Source organism: Asterias amurensis, chromosome 13, assembly GCF_032118995.1.
Source record: "Asterias amurensis chromosome 13, ASM3211899v1".
In the NCBI taxonomy this organism is placed as follows: domain Eukaryota; kingdom Metazoa; phylum Echinodermata; class Asteroidea; order Forcipulatida; family Asteriidae; genus Asterias; species Asterias amurensis.
The window spans coordinates 16,932,469-16,952,388 of NC_092660.1; the positions used below are offsets into that span (position 1 = coordinate 16,932,469).

A 19,920-nucleotide genomic window follows, 5' to 3' on the forward strand; every position below is an offset into this window, starting at 1 on the left:
GTGTGGCCGCAAATAAATCAGTGCGTGTTCACACAACACAGAAAAAGCGGATTAAATAGTTTAGTCTGTTTTGCAATCTTATAGTATAGAGGGCCAAAGTTGTTAAACTTCTCGTTTTCTTTTTTCAAAAATTCATCCTATTTCAAAATCAAAACTTTGGGATGGGTTGAAAAAAAGTCACAATTAATGCTTGACGAAGTAAGACATGAGCTTCTGTCATCGAACATCTAATCTTGTATTCTAATCTTCCATTTCAACAAGACAATTTTTTAAAGAGCCAAACCAGAGACCAATTTCATAGCTGCTTAAAGGCAGCGGACACTATTGGTAATTACTCAAAATAATTGTTAGCATAAAATCTTACTTGATAACGAACAATGGAGAGCTGTTGATAGTATAAAACATTGTGAGAAACGGCTCCCTCTGCTTCTGCTCTGAAGTAACGTAGTTTTCGTGTGACAATGGTGTTTTTTCTTCCATTATTATCTCGCAACTTTTGTGCATATGTTGAGATACACCAAGTGAGAAGACTGATCTTTGACACTACCAGTATTGTGCAGTGTCTTTAAGCAGACAATTTTGCTTTAAAAAAGTTGTATGATACCAGTCATAGAGGGTCCACGTGCGATAGTATTCGGCTTGTAACCATGGTAAGCATAATTTTGTTGTGTTTGGCTACTCTTTTGTGCTTAAGCAGCTCAATGAAAATTTGCCCTGGTCTGGCACAATTTCTATGTCAAAGGCCTTAAAATGTAAGTGCTTTTACTGCATCAATTGTTTGTAGAGTTTTAGTTTGATATATAGCTTCTTCGTTTTTTTTAGAGCATGAGACCGTTTTTGCTGGACTCCTTTAAGGCTGCCCAAGTTTTGGTATTCGATCTCCAGCAGTTGTTCATGGTCTCTGATTAACAGTCCTTTACCATTTTCCTTCCTACTGCCTTGACTAACCACATTTAAATTGTTGACCAAGACAAAGACAATGCTGTTGCAGTTTGACAGTGAACGACCAACTTGAAGGGAAAAAAATGGCCTCAACAAAGTTCTAGCAACTGTACATTGATCAAAGGCCGCAAATGTTTCTATACTATGAATTTTTTTATATTGATGCATGTGGCGTCCCATACTTGGGAAAACAAAGTTCCCCGGGGCCCGCCGCTCAGGAAAACCCTAGGTAAACAAAGTTTGTTAGACAAAACTCGCACAGGAAGTGGTAGTTGGGACGTTATACACACCAACGGAGCATTAAGAAGACAAATAGACCCTTCCTTTTCTGTTATTATAAACAAACAGCCACTGGGCCTATTGTTGTTGGAAGAATGGGTCTTTGTTATGACTGTTAACGGTCCATAATCATAACCTGTATCTGCCCATCAGAACACCTGTAAAGGGTATCAGTAGAGGCTAGAGTATTGGGCATTGCTTCCTTGGTCAATACAGTCACCTTATATCCTGAGAGCTAAATTTTAAGTTTGCATTACAATAGGTGTGACCTTACACATTCTTTGAGTATTCTGGCAGGCACGATACTGCACAGGTCATATGGGAAGCTTAACATTTTGTGTCATAATTTCCAGATAAATCCAAGAATTATGGAAGTAAAAGCTGGACAAGTTTTGAGATGTGCCCCCTTTCATCATACCAAAAGTTGGATAGAATTAGACAGTGCAATCTTCATAAAGTATTGGGTTTTGTGAACTTTTCCTTACAAATCGTGCTTGCATGAAGTCCAGGCTCTGTGGTTCTTTTGTAAACATGTGATGTCACAGGTCACATCATCTTTAACATCAACTAGTTTGCCTGATAGTATAAAGGCAAAATATTAGTTGTTGGATAGCATTGTGTGCTTTCAGTTACATCAGAAAAGCTTCATGCCTGAGCCTATCTCAGGTCTAAAGTCTTTACTGGAAATTTAAAAACATTTAAACCACATTACTTCAAATGGAGTCGTTTCTAAAAAATAATTTCAAGTATCAAAATCTGTCTGCTTTTCACCAAGTCAATTGTTTATCATCGTTAATTTTTGGAGTAATTACCAAAGATATCCCAATACCTTTAACCAGTTATCAAATCCACACAAAGAAACAAAAATATTGCTGAAAACGTATCATCAGTTTTTTTATTTTTTTACCTTCAAGTTGAGTTGTACATTATTAGTGCTGTACATGCAGCCATTAATGCTATGTAAATCAAGCTACCCAAAGCTGAACAATTACTGAGCTGTGATTAAAACAAACAACATTTTTGGTTTGGAACACTAAAACAAATTGTGAATGCATCAAGCTTTCTTACTTTTTTTTCTTCTATACAATGCATAAATTAGCTTTCAATTCCTTACACTGCGGTAGGTCTTCCTCTGAAAATAGTTATAGCAATTGTTAAACCTATGTTTTGACAACTCTATGTTCTGACACTCCTAGTTTGTTTCCTTATAGACCTTTATCACGCTGTCACCATCTTGGTCATGTTCCCGGTTTCCAATAACAGTAATGAACACTCATTGCGCATGACACCAGACTATTGTTTCGCCCAGCCTCAGTTTGGTTACAATGAGTTGGAATGGAGTAAAGGCAAGATGACCACACCATGATAAAGGTCTATTCCTAGCCCTTACCCTTACCCCAACCTTAGCATATAAATCACAAGGGAAAGTCGGAACATAGGGGTGTCAGAATGTAGAGCAATCACCAAAATTCATTAGGCTCCCAAGATTTGAAACTCAACATTACTAAAGGAAACCTGCAATACTCTTAATAAGTAAAAGTAATTTTTTTGGGGGTGATTTTCAAACAATTATTTACTGGAAAGTAGATACTACTTTTGAAAACAAAGATTTTTTAAGTAAAATTTGACAATTGTGATACAAGAATTTAAGGAATTAGCATACAGCCTAGAGGTCTTGTAAATAATTTTTATTGTAAATAATTTTAAAAAAATGTATTATTTTACTTTCAAGGTGGGCTTATTCAGGAAAAGATTCTCCAAATTATTTGCATGCTAAAGAAACAGGAACCCGTTGGTTTAAGATCAAAAAGCCATTCCACTCATTTCAACTTAACTACATCATCAAATAACTTTTTCTTAGTAACAAACGATCTGGTAAGGTTCGCGGTAACACCATGTAATGATAATCTCTTTCTGATATTAATGATATCATTTTCTTTGGTTCAAATTTTAGATCTGTAAAAAGTCGCCAGACGGCAACAATGTTTTTTAATTATCAAATCCTGATAAATTTTCATAAAGATAATCAATATATGTCATCATTTTCAAACCTTTGCTTCAAACCAAGAAAGTGCAACCTTGAATTGTATATTGACATCTCAGTAAAGATTGAAAATTTTAACTTTTTTGACTCATTAGTTCAACTTCTGACCGTAAACAATCTCCAATTTTTAATTTTGCATGTGATGAGCAAAGAAACTTGCTTGAATTTGGCACTTAGCTTACGGACTGCGCTTTACTACATCAAATATGATTGGAGACTTTTGAGATGATAGAGGGAGCCGCACTCACTGGAACCTTTCCACTGCATTTAGCGACAACAGAAAAGGGAGCGCCCTCTATCGTCTCGATAGTCTCACATTCCAATGAGGCTTCAAAGCTTAAATTGACAACTATCCGGCAAACAACAACATTATGCTTACCAGAATCAAGTTAGAGGCCTATAATATGTCACATGAATAATTGTGCTAAGCAAAAAGTAATTAAGCAATATTTTCTGCCTATAGCTTTGTGAAATTAGGCCCAGGGGTATTCTTAGTATTAAGAACAAAATAAAACAAAGAAATCCAACATAAAATCACACAAGTTAAGTTTTGATCTCTTAAGTAAAAAATAATAACTAATAACTAAGTAAATGTCGATCCAAAGATCTCCTACATGTACAAGTATTTCAGAAATGACTAAAATTCAAGCTCGATCTACAGTATCGGTAGCTTGTTGTATTTCTAAACCCATCGTGTGTGTATTATTTGACTATCAATTTAACGAACTGTAGGCTTAACAGACCTTAACAGGCCCCCCCCCCCCTCCTCCCGCCCCCGCTTTTAGGTGGCTCTTATTGTGCAGTCTGCGCTTCTGACAACAGTGAGTGGGGGGAGCAGGGGAGCAGGGAGCGGGAGAGCAGGGAGCGGGAGAGCAGGGAAGGGTATGTTTAGTGGCCCAAGCATTTTGGCCGGGATCATAGTCTCCAACATGATGCAAAACCTTGTTTCATCCTTTGAAGTTGGGTCTTTTTTTAAAGATAGTCTCGGACTTCTGCTCTGGCTTATGGCCAGGGTCCAATTTCATAGAGCTGCTTAAGCACAAAAAGTAGTTAGACACAACACAATTATGCTTACAAGAATAAGGTTACCAGCCAAACTACAATGTCACATGTACAAATTGTGACTGGTATCCTGCTCATTTCTGCTTAGCAGACAATTTTTAAGCAATATTTTCTGCTTAAGTCACCACTATGAAATTGAGCCCTGGGGTCGATTTCACAAAGAGTTAGGACTAGTCCTAACTTAGGACTAGTCCTAAGAGATATGAAAAACGTACAGCTAGTCCTAAGTTAGGACTAGTAACTCGTCCTAACTCAAGATAAGACTAGTCCCAACTCTTTGTGAAATCCACCCCTGCTCATCAAAATTGGAGCAGTGAGCATTTTAACACAGTGGTTCAAAAACAAAGAAGCCAGAGCCAGGAGCCAGAGCCAGAGTCAAGGTTTAGAAAAAGCCCTCTTGTGACCAAACATACAACCCTCTTCACATGTCCGTTCTGTTTTTTATAGCTGGATACAGGTAATACACAAAGAACGTAGCAGCATGATTCAGAATTGCTTTTACAACCCTGAGTGCCTAAAGTTTTTGTTCCTACAAACTTATACTAATTACAAACAACATTATACTAATGGATGTCCCTTTAAAATGTCTCCCCAACCCATGAACTCGGAGCCCCTCAGCCAACCCTCCCCTCCCTTTAAACCCACCCACCCCACCCCATGCCCACACAAAAAAAACTCACTAAAAGAGTAACTTTTTTCAGCAGAAATTATAACCATTCTGACAAAAACATTAACTCAAAAGATCTTAAGCCACTAATAAATAATCATTATCATTTCATAAATTTTTTCAAATTTTGCCTCTTTGGGTACATGTATACTGTTATATTTACAGAAACTCAACGCTAAATGTATCTCTAACGATCACAGAGTTTTTTTACACTATATTTTTGGCTCAAATATACGCTATATAACTTTTCAAGGTATTTACACCGTTTCAGTACATCAAATGTGAGAAATTGCATAATACTTCAATTAAGTATCTCTCGTTTAAAAATCACCTTAATCTCTGAGAGTAAAAGGGGATCATGTCCCCCCCAATTGAAAACGTAGATATTGATGATCTAGAAACTCTTCTCAAAGTAGAACTTCTGAGGAACATTACTCCCAAATCACAGAAATTCACAGCAAAACGTGGCCTACATATTAAGGTCATGACTCATGGGGGAGATTCTTCTACAGTAATTTCCTGCAGATAAGTTGCTAGGGGTTATAAGGTGCAATACCCTTAAACTACCAAAATAAGATTCACGTGTTGATGTATAAGGCGCACCCCCATATGAAACGCAACATGACTTTCATACATGGCTAGCCAGGGGTCAATTTCATGGCGCTCCCTATTGCCGAATTTCCACACTAATGATCACCATTCCCCGCTTACTGTGCAAGCGCCGAATTTCTGCGCTTGCAGTGTAAGCAAAGAATGCCTAGTAATGTGGAGTACACACGCACACAAGCAAAAGTTTAAAACTGGGTTTTATATTGTGTAACCCATAAGGTTTGCTGATTGGGGTAAGCATTTCAATCTGGGTGGAACTACCACTCAATCAGTAAACGTCTTATAGGTCCATGGTTGGTTACCTATATCTTCTTAGCAAATTGTGTGCGTGAAAATTTTTATTCAGTTATGCTCCATGTCTTTATGTTAGAAGGTGGGTTAACAAGCTTAGGCTCAGTTTGCATTTTTTGAGAAATATTGTTGTGATTTCACTTTTGTAGAAACCTGGAATAGTTTCTTTTTTTGAATACAGTCCTTTTGCCACAAAGATTAAAACATGAACATTATGAACATAACAAAAAGCATTAACTTAAATTGTTTGTGAATGCGGTAAACTTCACTTTTACAGATTTGATTTCCAACCATTTCGCATTTTGATTCCAAATAAGAAACAAAAGTTAAAGCTTGGTAAATCAATATTTTTTATTAAGATTGATTAAATTCATGATTTAAAATTTTAGCAAACACTGCTGCAAAACTGTAAAAGGACCAAACAAATCGAATAATATACAATGGGTGGGCAATGGATTACTTAAAGCAGTATACAAAAACTCTAAAATTTGTCTTTGTGGCTGCAATATTTTTCGCCCCTCACTTTTCTCAAATTTCTGAGCATTCCTTTAGAATACATGAATTGGATTTAAACATTCAAAATATTTCACCAACATTCAAATCTCATACAAAAGTTACTTCTTTTTTACAACAGATTGGTCCTGTCCAACATCAGTAATGTATTTTTAATTTTGTTTTCTTCGGTTTGTGATTTAAGAAGTTGTTGAACACAATCATCGGAATTTGACAAAAATTATTGCACTTTTTATAAACCTTAAATTACTTGCACATGATTTTAATTGGATAAAGTCCCTTTTCTTAAAGGATTTGGGTACTTTTTCAAAATGTCCACAGATTTACATTACACAGTTTGTAGATAATGATAGTAGAAAGCTTCCCTTCAAATTTTACTCACTGAGTTGCTGTAGAAATGAGAAACGAGTAAAACAAGACAAAATAATTTTCGTCTCAATGAGACGAAAATTACTTTAGCATGTAAAACTTATTAACCAGTTATGGTAACATACCATAAAATTATTTTTGTAAATTTTTTTTACTCATTTCTCAAAAACTACAGCACCTCAGTAAGTAATATTTTAAGGGCAGCTTTCCACTATCATTAACTACAAACTGTGTTAGCTTCAATGTAAATCTGTGGACATTGTGTTTTGTGTTAGAAGAAAGTACATAGACCCTTTAAGCTGAGCCGTAAATTCCACATTAGATTCAATGTTATTTACACAGGAAAGCCAGATAACCATGGTAACCAGAAAGACAAAAGAATACACCTATTAAAATTCCCATGAGCCGGCCTGGAATCTCATATTTTTGAGAGGGCAAGGTTCGTTTCATTTTGAAAAGAGCACTTCAACTGTCTATAGGAAACTTTTCAAGGGGCACCAAGGCCAAAACCAGGGGCAACATGGGCCTTCATGGCCTCTGTGTCATTCCAGGCATGTACATGAGTTCTCCCAAAAACAAAACCCAAGAGTTTAAATTTGTTTCGAGTTGAAACAAACATGACAGCCAGGCCCTTAGAGTTTAGCAATTAATTTCAAAAGGTCATTGTTTTAGCTTTGTATTAACTGTCATAAAACTGAGATGTCACATAAGAAAAAAAAGATTGTTGTCACAAGTTTTTGATAATTGTTTTCAGCCATGGACTCTCAAGGTGGGACAGTACACATCAAGTTATTTTTTCGAGTTGTGGGAGACACTTTTGTGGTGAAAAATTGGGCCACGACAGTGTAGAGTTGTTACAGCCCCCTCTTTTGTTCATTTATTGTCAGTTCCCTAATGTTTCTTGTGGATAAGCCCAGACAGTATTTAGGATTTACAAAAGAAAGGCAGTGTTTCAGAAAAGAAAGTTGAAGAATACTTGTTGAAGGAATTGAATTTAGGTTCCTTTAAGTCTTTCCTCTCGCGGCAATGCAACATATTATAGCACATTCGCAGAACGTGTTCTGTGACTACCTTTGCCTGGTCCAAACCAGACAGTAGGTGGCAGCAGACACCCAAGGTAGTTTGGCGTTGTTTGTGTAATTCTGAGAACCAAAACTAATTCAAGTTTCACACTAAATGTTTTTCCAACCATGGGCTGGGCTCAGGTTTGGAGTCCATCAGTTATTTAGAAATTGTGTGCTTTTCTTACAAAGTTCCAAAAAGGCAGAGTCCAAGCCCAAGTCATGATTTTGGAAAATGGCCGAATTGATTTCCTACATGTATATCTAAAAAATCAAGTGACTTTTGTTTTCCATGACAAAGAATACGGTCATAACTTTAGTAAAGAATACTTTGAATTAGCATGTCGTGCATTTGTACCACACATTTATACTAGATATATCTAGCATTAAAATGCCAATTTCTGTAATGCTAAGCGGACGAGAACAAACAGGGAACCAGTTGCTATAATAAAGGTATCACACTTGGCTGGTAACTTACCCTATTCTCCTAAACAAATATTTGTTGGTGCTTAGCTAAGAAAGTGCCAGATTCATGTGTGCGATTACAAAGACAGAAACAGTTTTGACTAGTAGTTTATTATGCTCAATAAAATGTTTGTTTTTTGCAATAGATGATGTGACCTCTGACGTCACTCAAAAACCATAACGTGATTTACGCACATGCCGCTGGGCAAAACCTTTGTGTTTTGGCAGCCAGCTAGAAAGTACACGCAATCTAACCATGACTACGTGTCATTTTGCCCGGCAAAACATGACGTGTACAGTGCAACGGAGGGCGGTTTGAATGTAAAAATAGGTCACATTGTCTATAGACTGTGTAAGTATCGCTGGTATTCAAACTTTGGGTGTCCTGGCCGTGCGGTCGAGTGCCCCTGGACTCAAGCTCTGGTGTTTCTGTTTGGCAGCGTGTGGGTTCGAGTCCCAGTCTTGACACTTGTGTCCTTAAGCAAGACACTTAACAATTATTGCTTCATTCTCTGGATGGGACGTAAAAGAACACAGTACACTTGTCTTTAAGAGAAGGGGTGATCACTCCGGTGTTTTCTGCTATGGTTGGCTGAGGATTGCGCTACATCTTGTTAACCGTTACATTGTGTCTTGTAAACAATTGGGTCTTGTTTTTTTAACATACACTGCATACCTGTAGTAGAACAAAGTAAGTGCTTAGAGGTACCACACATTAAGCGCTAAAATGTTTATTACTAAAATGCTTGTTTTTCCTTAACACTTGGGAACCCTAGATTCCCCAAAAACTGAATCTTAGTGACACTTGCAAAGTGTATTGTATGTTACACAGCTTCATCTTGTACTGAAAGCCTTTTGAACACTGAGCCTTAGAGCTAATCATAAAGTGTAAAAAACACAAATTACTGCTAAGCAGATTTATTTCCTTGGCAGGCATTTGCAGGGCGCCAGTCTCATCATCGAGCAAGATTTGCACTTCATTAGCTGGTAGCCAGTTTCCACAAAGCAAATCTGAGAGCTTAGCAAGTTTATGGAGTTTGTTTATGGAACGCACTTCCACAAAATGCGCACCAACCATTTCCACCATTTTCAGAGTCACTTCCTTTGTGAATATTTCGACTACCAAAATGGCTGACACGATAAGTGCGTGTAAGAGGTATAGAAATTCAATCCTTTGTGAATATTTTGATTACCAAAATGGCTGACACAATAAGTGCGTGTAAGAGGTATCAATCTAAGCACACTCAAGCATTACCATGATGATGAATCCACTTTCATGACTGATTTATTGACAAACCACCGATAAGACGTTACTTGTTTCTTCAAGCTTCTTCTCGATCTCCTGCACGCCTTGGATCTCTCTAGCTTCCTCGAACAGCTACAAGAAAAAAAGGTAGACAAGTAGTAAATAATTTTTCATTTGTTTTACTGAAGACAGGCAGTGGGTGCGTTCGATTAGCTTGCCCCGAGTAGACCCAGGTGTCCCTCGTGAGCATTCCAATGGATGGCTTCGTAAATCCCTACTTGTGGAGCAGGTTACTTGGGGCTGGCCCAGGTGTATGACTTCATGATCAAAAGCTTTCTCAATGGCCACAATTTTCTTTGTAATTTAGCGGGACACTTTCAGAAAGTTTTTACAAACATTTTCACACTTAAACAGCTCATTGAATTTGAGCCCAGACTAACCTCTGTGTATTTGAGATCTTGAAACAGCTCCTGGATGAAGCGTCTAGCGGAGAGTCGATAGCTACAGTTACCAATCAGGAACGCAACGTCGGAATACAGACACACACTCTCAAATGTTGAAGGGAATTTCTCTCTCAAGCTAAATGAAAGAACAGAACAAGTCAATAGTTAAAGGAACATTACAGAATTGGTTAGAAAAGTACTTGTCTAAGATTTACAGATTTACATAAAACTTACACAGTCTAATGATGACGATAGTAGAAAACATCCCTAAAAATGTTTATGACTGAAATGTCATATTTGATGAGAAATTAAAAACTCTGTTTTGGAGTTTATCCCTCAGTGAGAGTTTTATTCTCGTTGTTTTCATTAATGGCATGCCAAATGTGTCACCGGTTTTTCACTTTTTTTTGTGACCCAGATGGCCAATCGATCTCAAATTTCGATGGGTTTGTCAGTTTATGTATATGGTGGATTACATAAAGTGCTACACGGCCAGCAACTGTTTTGTAAGCAAAAATAAATTCTGTAAGTGATGTCTGAAGCTTTGCATGGTTTGAAGAATAAGAATAAACTATAGATAATATTAAACTTGCAAGTACAACCATGTAATAAATCTCTTTTGAGGGAGTGTTGGCTCTGAAAAAGAGCCGGTTTGTTTTCCCAACCATGATGACGATAAAATGATTTTATACAAAGCCACTCTAGAACCTACCTTAAGAGACCTTGTTCCTGGGCTTTCATCCCCACTGAGCTACCTAGATTAATGACTAGACGTAGCACCTCTTTGCGTATCAAAGCCCGCCCTCGTGGGGTATCCTGTCGCATACGCGTGGAGTGACTAGAATCAGAGCTGTGCGCACTCCCCGTGCTGGTTGAGGACATATCGGCACTGGTTGGAGTGTAGCGGCCACTGGCGGCGCTTGAACCTCGTAGACGAGGCCGGGTCTGAGGAAGGTTGCTGTCTGCCTCACTGATAGAGCGAAGCCGGTCATCTTCTGAAAAACAAATCGGAATAATAATAATAATAACTTTCAAAATAATGTTTCAATGCGCTCTACGTTGGTGCATTTCACCAGAATTATCTGTTAACTTTAGTAGAACTAGCCTTAAGTTTTTCAATAACTCCTAAAGAATCGTAGGACTAGTCCTAAGTTAGGACTATCTCTGTGAAATCGGCCCCAGGTCACTGAGCCAATAACATTCCAGTAATCTTTAACTTGACTTTTCTTAAAGTCAAAACCACAACACTGTTTAACTAGTTTAAACAGTAAGACAAACATTGTTTCAGAATGAACAACAAATTTACGCGATTCTCCTGAAAACAATTGCTCTGTAGTTTTCAATTTTTTTCTAAAAATCTTAAGACTAATGAAGCTGAAACTTTTCACAGGTAAATAGTTAATGGCCTGACATTTCGACCCTAGCAGAGTCTTTCTCGAAGGCTAAATGACAACACAACAAAATTATACTACATACATCTTCATTCACAGTGAGTAGTGATTCAGGTCATGGCACAATCTACTTAACTCTTACCGTCTTCCTCCGCGTCCAGATTAGTCAGGCTCCTCATCTTGGTGCAGATCAAGCAGTGCTCCACAAGATGCTTCGTGTCTTCGGTAAACTCAATCGGAACACTCCCCTTCCTTGCCCTGAACTCACTGTGGTTACCGTAGCTACCATCATCTTGTGGGTCGGTGTATAACGATTCGCTCGGATTGACGTGGTCTATGTCTCCCGTATCGTTGTGCTTGTCAGGGCGAAGCCGGCCATCGGGAACAAGGGCCGATGGGTCGATGCTGGAGAACTCTTGGAAACCAGAGTTCTCTGAGGAGGTCCTTGGTGGCGGGCGTCGACCTCCACGGTACTGACTTTCATCAGTCTGAATAAAGAGGAGGAACAAGCTTAGACGGCTAGCCCACTTCATTATGAGGAGCTCATCGAGAATGTACTCAAAAAATTCTTCACGTTCTCTTTATACTTGCCTTTCATTTAATTAATGGGTAATGCCTTTAAAAAAATGTGTTCCTTTTTTTGCTGTGTTTAGTCACTTTTGGGTTTGAAGAAAAGTTACATTTGGAATTATACTTGGATCTATTTTTGACTTACATTTGGTTTGTGAGTCACATTATATGGTTTTCCAGTACTTTTGGGGGTTTTGAGTTTGATAAGGGCACAATTTCATAGAGCTGCTAAGCAAACAAATTGGCTTAGCATGAAATTTCTGCCTTGGTAAAAAACAGGATTACCAACCAAATTTCCATTTGTGGCATTATTGCTTGTTACTGGTATTCAGGTGTTGTTTGCTTATCCTGAAAATCAAGTGGAAATTTGGTTGGTAACCCTGTTTTTATCAAGGAAGAAAATGTCATGCTAAGCAAAATTTTTGTGCTTAGCAGCTCGGTGAAATTGGGCCCTGGTTTTTGTTTTTGATTGATATAAAAGTTGGACTTATTATTAACCAAAGGTGTAATGTTGAAACCTAGAAATACTTACATGGAATATGAGGCTGACATCTACCGGTAGACACAGCCCTAGATACTCCCCCGTCACTGACTGGGATGAGGTGTGGGTATTAGATCGAGGTTTGGGTACCCCTCTGATGACATCCAGAGAGTTTATACTTACTGTCCGACTAGCGGGAAATCAAAAACAACAAAGAGCTGAGTTTAAGATGTTGCATCTTAACCCTTTAGAGATGCAAATGAAAATAATCTCTAACCGTCCTACTGTCTGACCACCCAATAAACTTTAGTGTTCTAAATGATAGATAAACTATGCCAGCCTACACTGTGGTGAAGCATCTACTTGTACACAGTAGACAGTCAACCCTCCTACTGTCTGACCATTCAATGTCATCCACTGAGATTTAGAATTATAGATAAACTACACCAGCCTGCAACATGCTTTCATGTGGTGAATGCATCTACACATTACAGTCAACCATCCTACTGTCTGACCATTTAATATCATCCAGTGATGTAACAATTTCATCAGAGACACATTTTAGGAGTTGATCCCAGTTTGTTCTGAGAGAATCAGTAAAAAAAGAAATATGAGGATTTGGGCAAGAGTAAGGTAGTTGATAAGTAAGCCAGTTCAGCACAAGGCACAAGAGTGTACTTACTCGACAAGAAGTCCCTTCTTTCTTTCTTCCACATGGTAAGCCAGCTCATCATGACTGCTGATAGAGGCCGGACGACGTGCGTTATTCTGAGCAGTCTGGTCCCCTGACACCTGACGATGAATACGCAATGCTTTCAACGCAGCGTAGCCATGAGCGTCCCGACTAGTTGTGAAGACAGCACTCGTCTCCAGGACGTTGGAATACGGTGTGTTAAAGTTCGACGAGACGGTCTTCGATAAGCGTTTCATGAAACTAGGAGTCCGCTTAAGATTGTGCTGCTTTCGCAAGGTGTCTGAGGAATGAATACCTTTGATTGTTTGACTACTTGTGATGGTGTTTACGCTGGCGTTGGAGGATTCCGTCGGAGGACTCCCCGGGTTGGAATGCAAAGAGCTGATCCCGCTGGTCTGAGTGGTGTCCGTCGCAAAACTCTCACTGCGACTCTTTGTGCCAAAGCTGCTGCGTCCGCTCTCGTTGCTGTCGCAGCGGCGTCCGAAACTACGCTCGCGCATCGATGACGCCCGTGCACGATCAGGCATGATGTCGGAATGGAAACGTGCTATATTTGGGTTCGGGGACGAGGATCTTGGTGGTTTGGAGCTCGCGTCACTGTTACTCCTCAGTTTTGTCAAGCGGCCATTCTTCCTCTGACCGTTGGGTTCTTCCATGGCCGGCATGGTCTGCACCCGTCTCAGGATACTACTCCTTGGCGTCCCCCCAACATGTCCAATAGTTGCATATTTGGAGAATTTCGCACTATCGTGATTCTGAGTTCTAACTGGCATGTCGCTGTGGGAGCCCGACCTGGTCCGCACCTCCAGGTCACTACCCATGACCCTTGACCTCTTCTCAATCTCGCTAGTGCTCCCGTGAGTCCTCTGCTCGGCGATTCCAACCATTAACATTTTGGTTGGGCTCGATTTGGTCCGGTCTCTTCGTCCCATCCTCTGAACCGGGGGGGCGAGCGACGGCGACTTCTCGTCCGACATAAACTGAGAGTCACTTTCATCCTCTTCCGAGAATCCATGCTGGGGACTGGAACTCCGGCACGGACTCACTTCTCCGCCCACAAAAAACACATTTTTCCCGTCCGGGTCGTTTTCAATGATGAGTTTGGGACTCTCCAGATCCGGCAGCTTGTCGCGGAGAAACAACTTGGGGCTGTCCAGTGTGTAGGTGGATTCACCCAGTGGGGAGTACGGAAAAGGTGAGGATCCTGAGCGGTCGGTGAACCGACCGAGCTCGTCAAAGAGATTATGGCGCTCCTCCAGAACGGGAAAGTACTCGGCGCGACTGTGGCGTACGCTCTCCCATCCGAGAGAGCTCAGAAGATCTGCTCCTTGGCGGTTCTTGGAGAAGAGTCCCAAGACATAGAAGCAGGTCCTTTGGAGAAAGTTAGAACATCACATTAACAACTTGCAGGTTTTCTTAACGGAAGAGAAAATACATTGTTAACGTTGAGTCGTTAACCACTAGTTATATATTATTTACTACACTGTGTAGATTTTGTTCTTTGAGATCTTGCTATTTGTTCTACTGCAGCGGAGTAGATTTTAGAATTCAGGAGACTACTTTGTTCCGAAAAGAACTGTCCTTCTCAATAACTACTTCGGACGGGAGTACTACTTTCGTTTAGTGGGTCAAGGGGACTTCTTGACTTGAAAGTTAAACTAGAAATAATTTTACCCTCGTATGGAGAAGACTTCGCATTCTTCAGCTAGCCGTATGATGTCAGGGATAATGGATTCTGCACTTAACAACTGAAGGCCGTAGGATGATGTTCCTGTGTGACCCTGTGAACGAAAAATAACTTTCAATTGCAAGAGATAATAAGTTTATCAAACGAGAGAACTCTTTTGTTTTTGATAATTTCCCTCTTCTTCAGACACAACAAATTGATACATAAAATGTTAATAATGAGTTGGCATTCATCGTTTGGATGTGTCTAAAAAGGTGCTTAAAAATAAAAACTAAGATGGGAATTTTTTTATTAGTATCAAAAACCAATGTCAACAAAACAAGTGGGCCTTTGGCAGGAGTAGGGTTTAGCAGGGATGGGGTTCAACAAGAATAGAGGTTAGCAGGGCCATGGGTAGGAGTAGGGGTAGAAACTTACCAGAGCCCACAAAGCTGCCTTTAGGTTGAGTATACTAGAGTACGATGTAATGTCAGCGTATCGTACAATATCACACAGCTCAGGAATGTATTGCTGTTAAAAAAAACATGCAATATCAAAAACCATCCAATTATTGTAAGGAAAAATAAACAACATGGAGTACATCATAAATTTACAACAGAACCACAGAGTTGTGTGCGTTTTAGACGGTTGATTTCGAGACCTCAAGTTCTGAATCTGAGGTCTCGAAATCAAATTCGTGGAAAATTACTTCTTTCTCGAAAACTATGGCACTTCAGCGGGAGCCGTTTCTCACAATGTTTTATACCATCAACCTCTCCCCATTACTCTTAATCAAGAAAGGTTTTATGCTAATCATTATTTTGAGTAATCACCAATAGTGTCCGCTGCCTTTAAAACCAAATAACACAATTTATTACCTGTTTCTCAAGTGTCTCACATCCGGCCTTGTGTTGAACCAACTGACCGTACAGATGAACCGGAACGTAGACATCTTTCCTTTTCTTCTTCTCATCTCGAGATCGTCTTATGAATCCGCCTTCGAAGATGGGTTTCTGGTAGCAAGTGAAAGCTTCGTTGATCTCGGTCTCCACCAAGGTCACGTACTTACAGTTGTAGGAGGTTCGCCATTTCTCTAGTTCATGGGTGACAAAGTTTACTTCCGAGAGATATTTGAAGCCCTTGGGTGTCGACAGAAACCTGAGAGAGGTACGACACAAATTTGGTGATAACTTCAGGCGACTAATTGAAAAATAACTGTGATACTTGAATTTAATAAGTAAATAAACATAAAACAAAATCACCACCTGAGCTTTATACTTGGGTGTCATGGCCGAGCGATTAAGAGCATCAAATTCAAGTTCGGATGGGACAAAAAGCTGTTGGTCCCATGTGTTGTGTAACGCATGTAAAAGGACCCAGTGCACTTATCGAAAAGAGAAAGGGTTCGCCCCGGTGTTCCTGGCTGTGGCTTACAAGGTGCTAACTAATTGGGTCTCAAAATTCATCACTGCAATTACCTATCTTTCTGAAAGTTTGTAAATACTCAGCGCCTTGAGTACCTTGTTTGGTAGATACGTGCGCTATTATAAGACTTCGATATTATTATGTTGTTAAGTCATCAGAGTGTGGGTTTGAACCCTGAGCAAATGCTTTGCTAAAATTGCTTCTCTTCACCCAGGGGTAAAAAAAATGGGTACCTGCGGGGATAGAAGAAAGTTTTTAATCTGGAAAACGTTTCATGCAGACGCATTTCTCAGATTGTGTTTTCAGATTACGGATTAATCTTCCTGTGTGGAGATAACCATTCCAGATTTTCGGCGATTTCTCTAAAAACGCTACCATCTTTTAAATTGAATTTTCATGGGTTAGTTTTATTGTATGTACATCTACATGTAAACAGGATTAAAACAATCGAACAGTTCCAAAAACCAAATGTATCCTCGTCAGACTTGACCCGGCTATCCATTCCTAGATCAAAAAGGAAAGCAGGGGACACAGCCTTCGCAGTTGCTGCACAGCGCTTGTGGAACGCGCTACTAACATGTCTGAGAGAAGATGCATCTTTGGGTGTTTTTAAACGCCTCCTCAAGACATTTTTATTTCCAGCACCATCCTAATTTGCTCCTTTTTTTGTTTCTCTATTTGCCTGTCGTTGGTCTGGTTTTGTTTTTCTTCTTGTGTTGCCCTCCCTTTGTTAATGATAGGCGCTCTGTTCTTTGTGTAGCGCCTTATAAATGCTTTGTATTATTATTATTAATATTATTATCCTTTAAGTAAAACATTGCACAGGGCATTTTAATATGAGGTTGACCGCCCATACCTTGTTAGTAGTAGCACCCCCCTGTCTCCCATATGAAGTAACGACGGCCGTATCTGTACCAAGCTGTGTAGATTGGAGTCGTCTTCGCACGCTTCTTCAATGATCTCAATAGCCTCTGAAGTTACAGCGGAATTCTTGTCGTACAGCTGTGTGACTAGGAACTCCATGCCCCAGTTCTGGAAGAAAGGAATCTGGGCGCGGAGTTGGACTCTGAGGTGACCGGTGGCGTACAGACGTACGGACTGTTAATAAAAAAATATCATTATTATTGGGTTATTAGAAATGCAAACCTGTTTCCTCCCACATCTGAAACTGAAACTTCCTTGTCTTCTCTCCGTGGGGTTCCTTGTTAGTGCAGTGATCAAGTTTGCTCTTCGGATAAATATTGGCTTCACAACCAGAGTTAAAGGCAGTGGACACTATTGGTAATTACTCAAAATAATTATTAGCATAAAACCTTTCTTAGTGACGAGTAATGGGGAGAGGTTGATAGTGTTAAACATTGTGAGAAACGGCTCCCTCTGAAGTGTTATAGTTTTCGAGAAAGAAGTAATTTTCCACGAATTTGATTTTGAGACCTCAGATTTAGAATTTGAGGTCTCAAAATCAACCATCTAAAAGCACACAAGGTTGTTTTTTTCTTTCATTAATATCTCGCAACTTCAACGACCAATTGAGCTCAAATTTTCACAAGTTTGTTATTTTATGCATATGTTGAGATACACCAAGTGAGAAGACTGGTCTTTGACAAGTACCAATAGTGTCCAATGTCTTTAACCAATTAAATGAATTGATAAGACATACATCTGATGCGGATGTAAGTAGTTTACTAAGAATGGTCCTCCCAAGTCCGTCTCGGCTACAGTCCAAACAGGTAGAGATAAGCTTCTGTAGGACCTCGTGACCTTGTAATGAACAAACGTCAAGAATACTGCCAAGACAAACAAACAAAGAAAATCTTTAGGTAAAGTGACTTCACAACGGGCTTTAAAATTGTGACCTCTGAATTAACGGGCGTCGCCCCTTATGTTTGCAATCTCCCTTTTTGTCAGTATGTTTGTTCAGAGGCTGCCAGTCAGAAGCCATACAACCTGTAACTGCCATGTAGCCAGGGATCACACCCAAAATGGTGACAGAGGAATCACCTTAAGGAAATGTGAATTGTTTAAAAAAAAAAAAACACATTTTCAGACAGTATTTCTCCCCCCCGTTATACTCACTATTGGAACATGCTGGATTTCTCCATAATCTTCTCTCCTTTGGGTGAATGCGATATTTTACCGATGAACAGAAAGTAGTCTTGGCTGAGCGTAGTCTGAATACTGACCGGACTGAAGACGGACTCCGGGGGGACGTTGTTATGAGGTACCAGGGTGATCTCTAGGAGACAGTCAGCGATGTCTTGGGCTAACTCTCGCAGCAACTGTAAAGCCTCGTTCTAAATCAGGAAAAGTGAACAAGACAAACAACTGTAAAGCTAATGAGTGGACTGAAGACGGACTCTGGGGGTACGTTGTTATGAGGTACCAGGGTGATCTCTAGGAGACAGTCAGCGATGTCTTGGGCTAACTCTCGAAAAGCCTCGTTCTACATTACGTCAGGAAAAGTGAACGAAACATAGATTATAAAGCCTTGTTCTCTGTCAGAACGAGAAAGTTCAAAATAACTCTGAAAACTCACCTTTTCAAGATGTATTATTTTTAATTCACAGTTTAATTGCTTTCCATTGTTAATTATTGTATGTTTTCCCTAATTTTTATTTTGGCTTTCTTGTCACTGGATATGTACATGTATTGTTTTGTTTACAGGGTCTCTGCCCCTTGAACATCTCTTAAGAATAATATGGGGCATTACAAATGCCTATTATTATTGTTATTATTAACACGACAAACGAACTCAAAATAAAACTTTATAAATAGACTTTCTTGGTGCCAAGATACAACTTGTTAAAATGTCAAGATTAGTTACAAAGCACTACACATGCGTGAGGAGCATTTTCCTTTGGAAATTCCTCCATACATTTGTTAGCATAAAATCTTACTTGGTAAGAAGAACTGCAGCTGTTGATAATGCATTTTGAGAAATAATTCACCTCGGAAGAATATGTTTTAAGAGAGAGGAGTTCAAAAAATGTTTGATCCAAGAAACGTTTTATGCAGAAACGTTTCTCAGATTGTGTATTCCAATTACGGATCATTCTTCCTGCGTGAGCATAACCGCTCCAGATTTTCGGGCGGTATCTCAAAAACACTACCACCTTTTGAAATTAAATTTTTCATAGATTAATTTTATATGGATTAGACACTCCCGATTCAAAGAACCAAAGGTATACTTTGCCTTTGAAATCAAGATTTCATGGTCAGTATTTTCCCGAAACTCAAGAGCTGAAAATCAAAACTTACGTCATCACCCTCGAACAAGAACTCAATGAGTTGACATCCAACGAGTGTATGGGTCTGAAGATTGGTTGGTCTAACCAGCGACTTTGGCAGTTCAATACTTGCAAATTGTTTACTTGTTGGTTTGTAGAAATCGATCAGCTTTCTGAAAAACCTGGAGAGAGATGTTGACATGAAGAATCAGTAATAATAGTGGCTTCCTATATAGCACTCATTTCCGTCACTCAGTAACGCTCAAGGTGCTTCAATATTTAATTTTTACTTGTAAGGTATGTTGGGCTACGTTTGAATTATACTTCTTTACATAGCACCATGTTATGGTTTACAAGGTGCTGTGGTGCCATATGCAGCCAACCAAACCAGGGGTGCACTGGGGTTCAGTGACGCTCAAAGTGCTTTCATATTCAGTATTTTCCTGCAAGGTATGTGGTACGTCAGAGTTATGAG

The 19,920-nt window shown here is 39.4% G+C and overlaps 1 protein-coding gene across 2 annotated transcripts in view; it reads right to left on the minus strand.

Annotated features, from left to right (window-relative positions):
* Positions 1-4,995: 4,995 nt before the first annotated feature.
* The window catches only part of LOC139946054 (rapamycin-insensitive companion of mTOR-like), a 53,988-nt gene continuing 39,063 nt past the window's right edge, over positions 4,996-19,920 (minus strand). Inside the window, exons 18-31 of one of the 2 annotated variants that reach the window (XM_071943648.1) lie at positions 19,477-19,627; positions 18,295-18,512; positions 17,879-18,005; positions 17,075-17,316; positions 15,672-15,951; positions 15,232-15,324; positions 14,802-14,908; positions 13,116-14,498; positions 12,485-12,623; positions 11,525-11,870; positions 10,704-10,986; positions 9,989-10,127; positions 9,558-9,680; positions 4,996-8,978 (exon numbers count right to left, since the gene is read on the minus strand). In XM_071943648.1, the coding sequence (XP_071799749.1) occupies positions 9,588-9,680; positions 9,989-10,127; positions 10,704-10,986; positions 11,525-11,870; positions 12,485-12,623; positions 13,116-14,498; positions 14,802-14,908; positions 15,232-15,324; positions 15,672-15,951; positions 17,075-17,316; positions 17,879-18,005; positions 18,295-18,512; positions 19,477-19,627 (3,601 nt within the window). In that variant the 3' untranslated portion in view covers positions 4,996-8,978; positions 9,558-9,587. Of the gene's footprint in view, positions 9,681-9,988; positions 10,128-10,703; positions 10,987-11,524; positions 11,871-12,484; positions 12,624-13,115; positions 14,499-14,801; positions 14,909-15,231; positions 15,325-15,671; positions 15,952-17,074; positions 17,317-17,878; positions 18,006-18,294; positions 18,513-19,476; positions 19,628-19,920 lie in introns of both variants that reach the window. The other variant, XM_071943647.1, reaches the window with a different exon arrangement.